This window comes from Miniopterus natalensis, chromosome 1 (assembly GCF_054644295.1).
Source record: "Miniopterus natalensis isolate mMinNat1 chromosome 1, mMinNat1.hap1, whole genome shotgun sequence".
In the NCBI taxonomy this organism is placed as follows: Eukaryota; Metazoa; Chordata; class Mammalia; order Chiroptera; family Miniopteridae; genus Miniopterus; species Miniopterus natalensis.
The window spans coordinates 142,036,850-142,049,581 of record NC_142081.1 but is presented as its reverse complement, the minus strand read 5'-3'; the positions used below and the strand labels follow the sequence as shown (position 1 = coordinate 142,049,581).

Here is a 12,732-nt window from a genome sequence, read left to right as displayed (position 1 = left end):
TAGGTCATCCCAGATTGTACTCAGAAGACTTTCTATAAAGGGAAAGAGAGTAAATGTTTAGACTTGGTGGCCACATATGGTCTCTATCGCATATTTTTTTACACTCCTTTAAAAATGAGCAAACCCTGCTTAACTAGGGGGCTATATAAAAACAGGCCACACACAGGATTTGTCCCACAGGCCACAATTTGCCTTCCCTGACCTGCAGGGAGCAAACTTTACAAAAGTACCAATGGCTCATGGAAAGTCTGTCTGTCTATGCCAGAGACTGTGCTTTTTGACACTTGCCTAATGAGAGAGTTGCTCAAGACTCCAAAGAAGGATTATTTCACCAAGTGATTGAGATTGAGAATTTATAATGATGGCAAATTCAAACAACATTCTTTGGAGATTGCTTGTTCCTCTTTAAATAACAGACGTTTCTGAACTTCTTTCCCCCTAACAAACTGTAGATAGATTTTTCAGACCAGCCTCTGTATTTGTCCGTGAGCCAGTGTTCAGTTGTGCTTTTTCTAGTGAACACAATCCAGAAGCACTGAACGGAGCATTTTCAGCTAAAACGCTGTGTATCGAGGTATCAGAGCACTGATGCTGATGGTTTTGACCTCAAGCATGCCTTTCACCTGTCGAGCAAGCACAGGAAGCTCAGCTGTGATCATGGTCATTGCCTTGCAGATAATCTCTTCCTAGAGAAGGCTCTGCAGCTTGCCAAGCGGCATGCCAACGCCCTGTTCGACTACGCGGTGACAGGAGACGTGAAGATGCTGCTGGCTGTGCAGCGCCATCTCACTGCCGTGCAGGATGAGAACGGGGACTGGTAAGTCAGGACTTCTGTACCCCAGCGTTGTTTTAGGGTGCGGAAGGGAGGTAATCATGCTGCGCGCATCCTGGCTAGAGAATAGAAGGGTTGATCAAAATTATTGGATCCTGTAACTGCAACACTCTCTCAAGGAAAATAGCGTGTCAGTAAGGTCGAACGGCATACTCTGCTTCCTCCGTCCTGTGGCTCTCACCTCTTGGAGTCTAGAGTTGCTGGAATACTCATCTAAGAGGACAACATTCTGGGCAAGAAAACTGAGATGTGTGTGGAGAACAGTACTTTTTGAAAAGCCTTGCTTTATTTACAGAAATAAAATTTGGAATCACATTTAGTAAACAAATATTTAGAGCAATAATATTTGCTTTATTGATTGGAATAATGTAATAATAAAATCTGGTCCTGCCAAATCCCTAAAGCACTTGTTATCCCAACTGTATATTTGTAATGATAGTTTACTCAAGAGAAAGCCCAATAAAGACACCACAGTCTATGGCCATACCACTCTGAATCCTCCCGATCGCCTCTGATCTTGGAAGGTTAAGCAGGGCCAGGCCTAGTTTTAGTACTTAGGTGGGAGACTGCCAGAAAATACTAGGTGCTGTAGTCTTTAAAAAGAAGAAGAAGAAAAACAGCATAACAAATTAATTAAGAGGCAACTGTCATTCTTTCCCAGTTACTGGTTCCTTCTTTACTTCCTCTGTTAATGGTCACCAGTCTGTGACTGGCTCAGACTCATGACTGCCCTAACCCACATAGCATGGGAGTCTAACATTCCCAACACCATTCCTCCCATTCCTACTGTGACTGGGCTAATATTTGCAAAGCCACCTGGCTTCTTTCTAAAACAGTTCTCTTCGTTCTTTCATTGAGACTTCTAAAATGATCTCTGCAGCCTATAAAAATAACAAGAGGTAGCAGCCCTCAGATTCAAGTCAAATGCCTTATCTAAAACCTTCCAAAAATAGTGTTGACAGTGAAATCCTTTTCTGTGAAAGAGCTCTTGACTGCTGTGTTTTAAACCTCAGCTTAAAAACTGAACCAAATGCTTTAGGAAAGTGCCAATCTCAGGTTTTCAGAGACCTTTGTTCTCTTTCCTTGCAGCGTAACCAAGGATGTGGTATAACCACTGGCCTTGTTATACAGTACGGGAGGAACCAGTATAGCCTTCTTTGTGTAATGTCATGAACAGCAGAATGTTTTTTAACTGGGTTAAGTTATCCAATTAGCACTCAATAGCATATAAGCACAAGAGAAAGCAGTTAACCAAGGCAGGACAGCAGCAATTGAAGTAACATTTTTAGGGACATGTTGAATTGATGAGCCTAAGAAAGACGAGCGCACACGAGTTAGAAAGAGACTGTTGGTGTGTGACGGGAGGATTGTGGAAAGGGTACAAGGCACATGCTTCAAGTGGGTCCACAGAGGGGAAGGCATGGACATGTGTAAGGGCTCCAGACATATATGTAAGGGCCGAGGAGGTGGCCTTCCCTGCCCAAGCAGGAAATCAAGACTTAGAGTCTCCCAGACATACTTGTACAAGCAGGCTCTCGGGCTTGCCACAGCTAGAGGACAGAGAGCTGAGACTTAGGGAGACCAAAGATGGGTCCTCAAAAGAATGTAGACAAGGGGTACCTTTTGGCCTTCACGGCTCAGGCCTCTTGTTTTCACTGGGCTCGTCATATGCAGCTAATAATCTGAATCCCATGGCTATTAGTCATCGCAGAAAATACAATAAAGAAAAAATAATAAAAACTTCTGGTTTTGGGGAAATTCCCATGAGGGTGTGAGGATTTGGGGGGGAGGGGAAGGTACTTCTGCTATGAAATGCTGAGCTGCACATGGAAATTTTTAGGCCACTTTTGAAGTGTGGCCTTTTTCTTGGTATATGTGCATCATGTCTACGTCAAGCTTCAGGCTTTTTCAGAAGTCTCCTTCCAGCCTCTCATTTCAAGAGACAGTAGTGAAACTCTGAGATCATCCATTTAAAAATACCTCTCAAGTAATGGAGTCAGTTTAGTTTTTGAGGCCCTCCTGTGCCAGTCTCAGTCCCAAAGAAGATGTACTTGCTATTGCTAAGAAAAAGGCCTGGATAAAATGACACCCATTATCTTTAAATTAGAGCAGATCCAGCCTATGCCTCAGATCCCAGGTGTACTGCCACTGTGTGCCACTGTGAGTATGTCCTGCATCACAGTCTGCCCATACTTCAGAGTATTTATCCTCTTAGATGTTCACCTGCAGCTCTTCAGAGCAGTGCACATTCACCCCTAAAACAGGATTAAGAGATAACTTTTGGAGCAAGACAGACCTGGGCTTAAATCCCAGCTTCACCACTCACTAGATCTGTGACCTGGGTTGAGTTCTATTATATCTATAAGTCTCAGTTTCATCATCTGAAAAATGGGGATAATATTACCTACCTCATCGGGATCGTTGTTACGATAAATGAGATAATGTATGTCAAGTGCTTAGCAGTCCGGTAAATCGATGCTCTAGACAAACAATAGCCACTTTTATTGTTGTTATCAAATTAATTTCAATAGTAAGTTTTTTTAACAATTAAAAAATGGAGCAATGCTTGGCCACCACCAGTATTTTTGACCTTGTTAGTGTAAGCCACTAGGTTCCTTTTGTCATCCTTATTATAGTGCCTAAACTGTGTGCTAGGCCTGTAAGGCTGACCCAGAGATAACCAGCCTCTGAGAACATCACAGCCTAGAGAGGGAGAAAGAGGTATAGAAAATCACAGTTGTACAGCCAAGCAGTAAACTCAAGGGGAGACAACTCGCTCTGCCTAGGAAGTTGGGGAAGTCTTTCCCAAGGATGTAAGGTTTGAGCTGGAATATGAAGGATGGAGAGGCACTCTCTAGGCAGAGAAGAGAGGAACAAAACCATTTCAGGCTGAGGGAATGTTTGCCAGGGAGAAATACATTCACGTTGTTCCTTCAGAAGTTTGCCTCAAGAGTCTTCTCCCACTAGTAAAAGCCTGACTCCATTCTCCCCTCTTGGGATCTCGGAAAATCTTAAAAAGCCACCACATTGTATTTTGCAGGATCACAGGGCTAGGTGAGCTAGCTGCACTTTTCTGAACAGATCCAAGTTCAGGCACTTCCATTACATCATCTACATGTCAGGGAAAGTTAGAGGAGAAAATGCCTGGAAACCATTGCACAGAGGCAGAGTGGGGATTTGAACTCAGCTCTCAACCTGAAACAAGGCAGGCACCATAAATACATGTAGGAGCCTTATAAGGGCAGGCAGAAGAGCACCCCACCTCAGATTCAGACATTTTATAGATTCAAAACATTTGGGGGCTAAAGAAAACTAGGTATGAGAGCCAGATGCAGTCTACAAGTCTAATTATGTCTTGAGAATCTTTTTTTTATTAACATTTTAGTTGATTGTTGACATTATATTTTTGTTCCAGTGTCCTACACTTAGCAATCATCCACCTTCATGCTCAGCTTGTGAGGGATCTGCTAGAAGTCACATCTGGTTTGGTTTTGGATGACATTATCAACATGAGAAATGATCTCTACCAGGTAAGCAGAAATGTCAGGGATACAAATGAAAAATCTATGGTTTATACGTGCGTGTATGTGTGTGTGTTATTTCTAATGATGTTAACAGTAGCAAAACACACAACAAAACATCTTTGCAGGTAAGATCCTAAAAGCCCATCACTTAGGAATGTTCTTAAATGAATTATGCTCTGATCTGTGAGTGTCACAGCAATCACCCAACAGTGAAATTTAGTACCTTGCTGGAGGAAGGCAAACCTTAAACTTTAGAAACCATCAGAGTCAATCCAATTTAGAGGGAGATCCTAGCGTAAATGCATCACATCTGTCAAGGAAAATAAAATTGAAAAAGATGAAGTTTGAAAAGCCAATAATTTACAAGAATTTTGAGGTCTGCTGAAACACATTCTGACAACACTTAGATTAAATGTGTATCAAACAAAAGGTGCTGATGAAATCAGAATACAAAAAAATGAAAAGACTGCTTGAGAAAGAAAAACTCTTTCAAAAACAGAAAGACAGCTCGGTGTGAGGGAAACAGGAAACACCAAAGTCTGATTGCCCAAATCAGACTTAGATAAAAATGAAATGGGCTTAGGAGCAACTTGAGGAACTCAGTTACAAAGGTCTTCAGCGTTGCAGAGAGAGAAATTAGGTGGAGCCTCAGGTGGAGTCTGAAGGGCACGTGCAGACGTCAGGTGAGGAAAGGGGATTAAAACTGGGCAGAATGAAAGCCTGGATGCTGGGTATGGGAGCCCAGAAACCTGGGCCAGCCTCTCTGGCTAAGGGACCTACGGGCCCTCACTAGCACGAGGTGGGGAGGGTTCTGCTTTCCAGGGCTGCTCCCGCCTCTCTCCCCAGGCTCTTTCCTGGCCCCACCAGTCTTCTGTGCCAGTCTACTGGTTCACACCATCTGTTCCGCTTTCCTGTTTTCTCCCTGCCTTCACTCAACCCAAAGTGACTACCCAGTCCTCCTTGGCCTGGATGGTGTGCTCTGTTGCCTGATTCAAGCATCTCTCACTCTAAAAATATGACAGTGATCACATACCATTATTTACGTGAAAAAGGGCCTGTTCCAGTGCTCAATTTTTAAAGCAGGTGATATGAATCATGTTTATTTCCACAAAGTACTAAAATGCTTACGTGTAGCTGTCAATAGATTTTTATCTGTGAACAAGCCTGATAAGGCAAAATCACAATTTCCCATTCTACCTAAGGCTTCTCTGGTTGTCAGGCTTAATATCAAAGGACAAGTGAAGTTAGGGATTCCTCACTGACTCATAATATAAAATAACTAGGGGGAGGTCTAATTTTAGGTATACTACATTTGAAGGATACCTTCTTCAAATATCTTTCATACCATTTTGAGGGTTGGTGGTATTTGGAAAGTCAGTTGGCCCATAAAGCTTGATTCCCTCAGGCTTTTGGACTAACTTTTCCTTTTTACCACTTCAAGTGTGCAAGTCAAACTAGAAACGGGACGTTGTCCCTTCACAGTCCTCCTTTCAAAGACCTCTTAGTTCACTGCCTGTAGGTCAGATTCAAGGAGTTACTTGCTTTTCTGTTTATAAATAGGACCTGCAAAGGACACAGCACAACAGGATTAGTAGTTGTGATTTATTATGTGCTAACCTCCCTACTGTATCATTTGGTTACATATATTGAGACTCCACTGTGCTAGAGACAAAAACCCTGAAACCACCACTTTTGACACTTCTGAGCTGTTCTTTAAATTTTTTATTTATTTATTATTTTTAATATATTTTTTATTGTTGACAGTATTACAGATGTCCCCCTTTTTCCCCCCTTTTGCCTCCCTCCACCCAGCCCCTGCCCCTGCCCCTGCCCCTGCCCCAACCCAGGTCTTCACCACACTATTATCTGTGTCCATGGGCCATGCATATATGCGTATAAGTTCTTAGGCTAATCTCTTCCCATCCTCCCCACCCGTTCCGCTCTGATATCTATCAGTCTACATCAAACTAAAAAGCTTCTGCACAGCAAAAAAAAAAACCATCAACAAAGTGAAAAGGGAACCCACTGTATGGGTGAACATATTTGCCAGTGATACATCTGATAAGGGGTTAATTTCCAAAATATATAAAGAGCTCATACAACTCAACAAAAGAAAGACAAACAATCCAATTAAAAAATGGGCAAAGGACCTGAATAGACACTTCTCCAAAGAGGACATACAGATGGCCAAGAGACATATGAAACAATGTTCAACATCACTAATCATCAAAGAAATGCAAATTAAAACCACAATGAAGTATCACCTCTGTTATACATTATTATACGCTATTGTGTATACACTATTGTGTCTCTCACACCTGGCAGAATGGTAACATCAATAAATCAACAAACAACAAGTGCTGACAAGGATGTGGAGAAAAGGGCACCTAGCACATTGTTGGCAGGAATGCAGATTGGTGCAGCCACTATGGAAAACAGCGTGGAGTTTCCTCAAAAAATTAAAAATTGAGCTGCCTTTTGACCCAGCAATCCCACTTCTGAGCCTTCTGATTTGGGAACTCTCAGGAGAATATGGGCCTGTTTTTTCCCTCCCTTACCACTACTCTTATTAGTGGGCAAAGATTCTGGATCTCTTGGTATGCTTTCTAAGTCTCAAACACACACCCAGTGGCAACTTCTACTTGAGAGCTGGAAACCACTAAGCTTGGACTCTCATTTATCTTCTGTGTTAACTATTCTTGATGAGAAAGTGAACACTTCTCTAAGTAATTTGGATTATTTGGTAACTGTCTTAAACATTATCCCAAAATACCTTTCTCTAATCTTAGTACATTTCTGTGGCCATCTGTCATAATCAAATCTCTCTCCCCACCCACCCTCTAGAGATACATTCAAAATAATCCAAGTTCATAGAGCTAAGGTTTTTCTGAAAATATTTCTGAAATCTCTTCCCTTTAAACCCTATTTTCCTCTCCTCTTCTCGTCCCAACATAGACAACCACTCCAGTGTGTTTGATGTGGTTTTGTTTTATTTGCATATGTTCCTATAAAACATTTGGGGGGGGGGGTTGTGCACATAATTTTTATGTTTTCAGTTATAAATATAATATATATTCATAGTTTTTAAATGGCACAAAAGGATGTACATTCCTTGGAGAATCCAAGTTGTCCTCCCTGGCAGCATACAAGTCTCCCAGCTCCACTCCCAAGTATAACTATTGTGTTTGTAAGTATTTTCCCACATAGCAACTACATAAACATATAAACTTTATTTTTTTAATTTTTCAATTACAGTTGACATACAGTATTATACACTATTGTGTATACACTATTATAGTGCCATACACTATTTCAGGTGTGCAACATAATGATTAGACATTTATATAATTTACAAAATGATCACTTTGAAAATTCTAGTACCCATCTGACACCATGCGTAGCTATTACAGCAGTATTGACTATATCCCCGATGAAGTATTTACATTCTCATGACTCTTTTTATAACTGGCAATTTGTACATCTTAATCCCTTAAATAGGTAGGTATTTTAGTATATTCTCACACACAATCCACATTATATTATACATAGTGGTCCTGCTCTGCATTAACCTTTTCCTTTCATTTGTACTTTGATATAACTATAGACTCATAAGTTGTTACAAAAAATGTACCAGAAGGTCCCATGTACCCTTCACCCAGTTTCCCCAGTGGTAACATCTTGCATAACTATAGTTCAGTATAAAAATCAGGAAACTGACACTGATAGAATCCACATATCTTACTTGGGTTTAACCAGTTTTACATGGACTCATTTGTGTGTGTTTGTATAGTTCTTCATGCATGTGTTTTTAAAATGCTTAAGTGACTTCGTGCTACATGTCACTAGATTTCCACCTTCTCTATTTATGGGATTCACCCACGCACCTGTGTGTAGAGCTAGTTCGTTGTTTCTACTTCTGAGGAGAATCCTGCAGTGTACATCCTCTACCTGTAATGTGCCTGTTTCTCAGCAGTGGACACTTAGCCAGCGTCTTGCTTCCCACCTCCTAGATAATACTGCGGTGAATATTCTCACCCAGCCCCCCTATGGATTTGTATCACTCAGATATACATGCAGGAGTTGGGCTGCTGGGGTATTTGTCTACTTGGCTCTGAAGAATGTTTACATATGTCCACATGCCAACAGGCATAGCATAAGGGTTCCTGGATCCCCATACTGTGTAATTGTGTAAGATATAACCCTGGGGTTTAAGATCTAAAGCCTGAAATATCATAGAAAACCTTTGGTAGGACCATAGGAGAAAACTTTTTGTTTTTTAATTTTTTCAAATCCTCTCTTACAGTACAGAATTTGTGTGATATGGAAAAAAAGTTATATTAAAACTACAAATAATTCCTAACCTCTGAATGCTATAATATCATTTCAGATCTTCTTTTCTCATTCTGTTTTCTTTTCCCATCTCCCCAAATAACATCTCTGATAAATAAACACAGCTTTTATTTACTTGTTTATATTTTAAGAGGAAGGCTTTTAGCCAGGAGACTACATATCTAAAGGGTTGAGGGCATCATTCCATCTCAAGCCAGGATATAGCCCTAAAAGATGAAGGGGAAAAAATAACGGGGAGAATAGAAATTTGGCAAAATATCCTGTATTGTTTCTTTTACATCAAATAATCACTGTAATTGAGACTTAGATGACCAAGATCTTTCACCCAAGTCCCCATGTGCTGTGGTCGCCCTGCACCAGCCAGGACGTGGTTAGCTGACGCTTCTACAGTACCTGCTTACCGAGAGGGAAGTTTAAGCGAATTATCACTGGATGGGCTGGATTTCACAGGCTCCTGTGAAATAGACTGATTTGTATAAAAAGATGTTGCTAGTCTCTGTCAGTGACCTCAGTTCTTTGAAAGATACTTTCATGATTCTATTTGTCTTACTCATTTTGAAAACACACAGTTTTCAAAACATCTCACTTGCATCCGCTGAGGTTCTGCTTCATGGGCAAGGGAATCAAATGGACTCTTTACTTACTTACTAGGTGTCAGCATATCAGCTTGTTTGTTCACCTGAGCCTCTCAGTGAGATGGTACTGTCGTCCCGGTTATGAAGCATAGAATCCTTGCACACATTTTATAAAATGGGGCCTAGAGAACTCTGTTGATTGGTCTCATGGAGCCAGTCCATGCAACAATATTTTTTAATTTAACAAATCTTTTTCCCATGTTAGTATAGAATGGCAGCACCTTTGTTCATTGGTTTCAGTTGAGTGGTTCGTTTGAACTTCTTCAGTGAAACTGTAGCCTTGATTCGATTTGTTAATATGTGGAATTATAAGCTGAAGGTAGAATCCTACTAGAATTTCAAGAATACTAAATTTACTCATAGATGAGTTAATAAATCAGCAGTCAGTGGGCTGGAATGAGAAGCAAGAAAGCTATTAAAAATTATAAATGGAAAAATAATCTTAATAATTGAGTGGCTATTGGTTAGTCCAGTTTATATGCTTTATTAGCATATGATATGGGGCAGGGAGTAGTTCTTTTGCAAAGGTGAGGAATTAATCTGGGAACGGAAACTGGCCCATAGTATGGCTCCATCTAAAACCCGTGACAGCTGCCAAGCCCATGGGTTGTAAGTGTTTGCTACTGACAGTGTTATCTCCTGCCCCTTCTCCGACTCCCCAGACGCCCTTGCACTTGGCAGTGATCACCAAGCAGGAGGCTGTGGTGGAGGACTTGCTGAGGGCTGGGGCCGACCTGAGCCTCCTGGACCGCTTGGGTAACTCGGTTTTGCACCTAGCTGCCAAAGAAGGACATGAGAAAATTCTCGGTATTTTACTCAAGCACAAAAAGGCAGCACTACTTATCGACAACCCCAATGGGGAAGGTAAGAGAAAAATCACCCATCCAGTATAATCTCTATCTGCTTTCTAAATGGTTAGTATTTATTTGATAAACGTGTGTTACTTGATTTGTACCCAAAGTGCTTTACTTAGTCGCATGGCGTTGACCGTCTTTTGTGGGAATGTCTGCTGCTCACCGTAACTGATTCCTTTAAAGATGACTTGGGAGAGTTAGGGAGAGGAACAAGCAGAGGACCGACACACACCGGGCTTGAAGTACAGAAAGCACTGTTTATTCAGAGAATGTTTATTTGCTCTGTGTCTCCTGAGAACATAAAGGGAGACTGTGGGTTTACGTGCAGAAGTTGACTCACAGCTCCTGTAGGACTGTCTGGAACAGAGACTCTCTCAGCACTGGATGTGCCGAAACCCGTCAGCCTTCCCTCCCCTTGGGCCAGTCATTTCCTTCAGCTCCACTGAGGGCCACCCTGTGACAGCCTTCCCAACCGTGACTGTCCCTGTGCTTGGGCTGCAGGTCTGACCGCCATCCACATAGCCGTGCTGAGCAACAGCATGCCGTGTCTGCTGCTGCTGCTGGCTGCCGGGGTGGACGTGAACGCGCCGGAGCAGAAGTCGGGCCGCACGGCGCTGCACCTGGCTGTGGAGCAGGACAACATCTCCTTGGCCGGCTGTCTGCTCCTGGAGGTAAAGGATGTGCATATTTGCCTTTGCATTAAATTTCAAGGGAGACTGAGGAAAATCTTTTCAAAAAATGGTGTTGGTAAGAGCCTTTCTCCCTACATTCACCTCTATTTCATGTCCACACAAGGCTTCAGAGCTGCAGCTTCAGGCATTCTCGTCAACCCTGCCAGGGAGCTCTAACAGGATTATTTCAATAGCATAGCCTGCCCCAGATAGCAACTGTGCTAGTAATATAACTCAAGGAGCCACGGAAACAGGGGGACATGGGGACAAGGGGTGAGAGAACCTTCAACTAACCCTTTTCTGTGTGGACTGGGTTTTAGGGTGATGCCCATGTAGACAGTACCACCTATGATGGAACCACACCCCTGCACATAGCAGCCGGGAGAGGCTCCACCCGGATGGCAGCTCTTCTCAAAGCAGCAGGTAAGGCAGCCTGGCAGTCAGTTGTGGAAAATGGTATCAGGACTGCAAACCCAACTTCAGGCCAGCAGCCCCGTCACTGTCTGTAAGCCACAGATCTGTCACTGAAAAGCATGAATGAAAAAGTTCTATGGCAGATCACACTTGAACAGCACTGTCTGCACTAGGAATCCTGGGCTTCATCCTGAGAGTCATGTTAGTTTCTACTCTCTAATGCACCTGTTCGTTTGGGGTTTGGGTTGTTCAGGTTGACTCTCATGACAAGAGATCTTAGAGTTGAATTTAATTCCTTACAGAGTTCTGAGCAGTACCAGTCTCATCACATCAGAAGCCCCCAGAAGGAAAAATGCATTGTTATAAGAAATAATTTAAATACTTCCTTTTGCAAGAAAGGTCTCCTAAAAATTGAAGTAAGAGGAAAAAACAAATGGGATGTGTATTGAGTACTATCATGTGCTTGGCACTAAAAATTGATAGCATTTATTGACCTAACTCTGTACCAGGCACTGTGTTAGGCATTTCACATGCACTGTCTCATTTAACCTTACTTAATCCACACTAACCCCTTGAGACAAATCCCATTGTTAGTATTCCCATCTTATAGCTAAGGAAACAGACTAGAGAAACCTCTGCATCCCAGTCCTAAGGTCCCAGTAACTGGCAGAGCTATGACTTGTACCTTGTCAGTCTGAACTTCCAAACTTTATTCTCCCTACTGTGTTTCTCTCCCTTACTTCACTCAAGGATCTGCAGGTGTGATTCCATGTAAGCCTCTACTCCTGTGAAGTACAGAAAAATTATCCCTGCTCATCCTTGAATCTCTCTTGCCTTCAATATTTAGAACCTCCAAAACTGTTTAATGAAATTGGTATCTCAAACCTGCCCTGATATATCTGATTTACTTTACAGGTTATTAAATTTTTTTAGAAAGTAAATGCTTTATAAATTCAAGAAAACAGAGCAGGTTAAATACCTTCTTAAAAAGCTGAATCTAAAAAGATGCAGGACTTCTTCTTTGAGGCACCACATTTTTCTGACAAGTGAAATCATATCCCAAATACACAGCAGATGTGCTCACTTCAGCACGTATCCCAAATAAACAGCAGCCTTTTCTTTTTTCCTATGTCTAGTTAAACTTTCTCTTGAATAAGACTCTAGTTTGGTAAGTTGGTGGTTATAATTAAGAAGTGCCTTCGGGCAAGAAGCTATAACCCTTTCAAAAGTGCTTTCTCTTGAATTCTCAGTATCCCATGGGAGGAGTAGCAAGTAGCAGTTTCTTTAGTAGACAAATGAAGAAACTCAGATGAAAAACCTAGTCCTGGGCTCAAAGTCATGAAGAAGGTCACTTAAGGGACGGACAAAGCTCAGCCCCCCCACCCCCTTCAGTCCTATAATCTGAGCTTCTCCACTGTTTTCATTGTCAGGTGGCACTGCCTCGTAAATCAG

The 12,732-nt window shown here is 41.9% G+C and overlaps 1 protein-coding gene across 2 annotated transcripts in view; it reads left to right on the top strand.

The window, feature by feature from the left end:
- NFKB1 (nuclear factor kappa B subunit 1) overlaps positions 1-12,732 on the top strand; it is a 98,844-nt gene that overhangs the window by 79,207 nt on the left and 6,905 nt on the right. For both annotated transcript variants that reach the window (XM_016223599.2, XM_016223598.2), the window contains exons 14-18: positions 676-817; positions 4,248-4,362; positions 10,004-10,205; positions 10,697-10,866; positions 11,187-11,289. In XM_016223599.2, the coding sequence (XP_016079085.2) occupies positions 676-817; positions 4,248-4,362; positions 10,004-10,205; positions 10,697-10,866; positions 11,187-11,289 (732 nt within the window). The remainder of the gene's footprint in view (positions 1-675; positions 818-4,247; positions 4,363-10,003; positions 10,206-10,696; positions 10,867-11,186; positions 11,290-12,732) is intronic.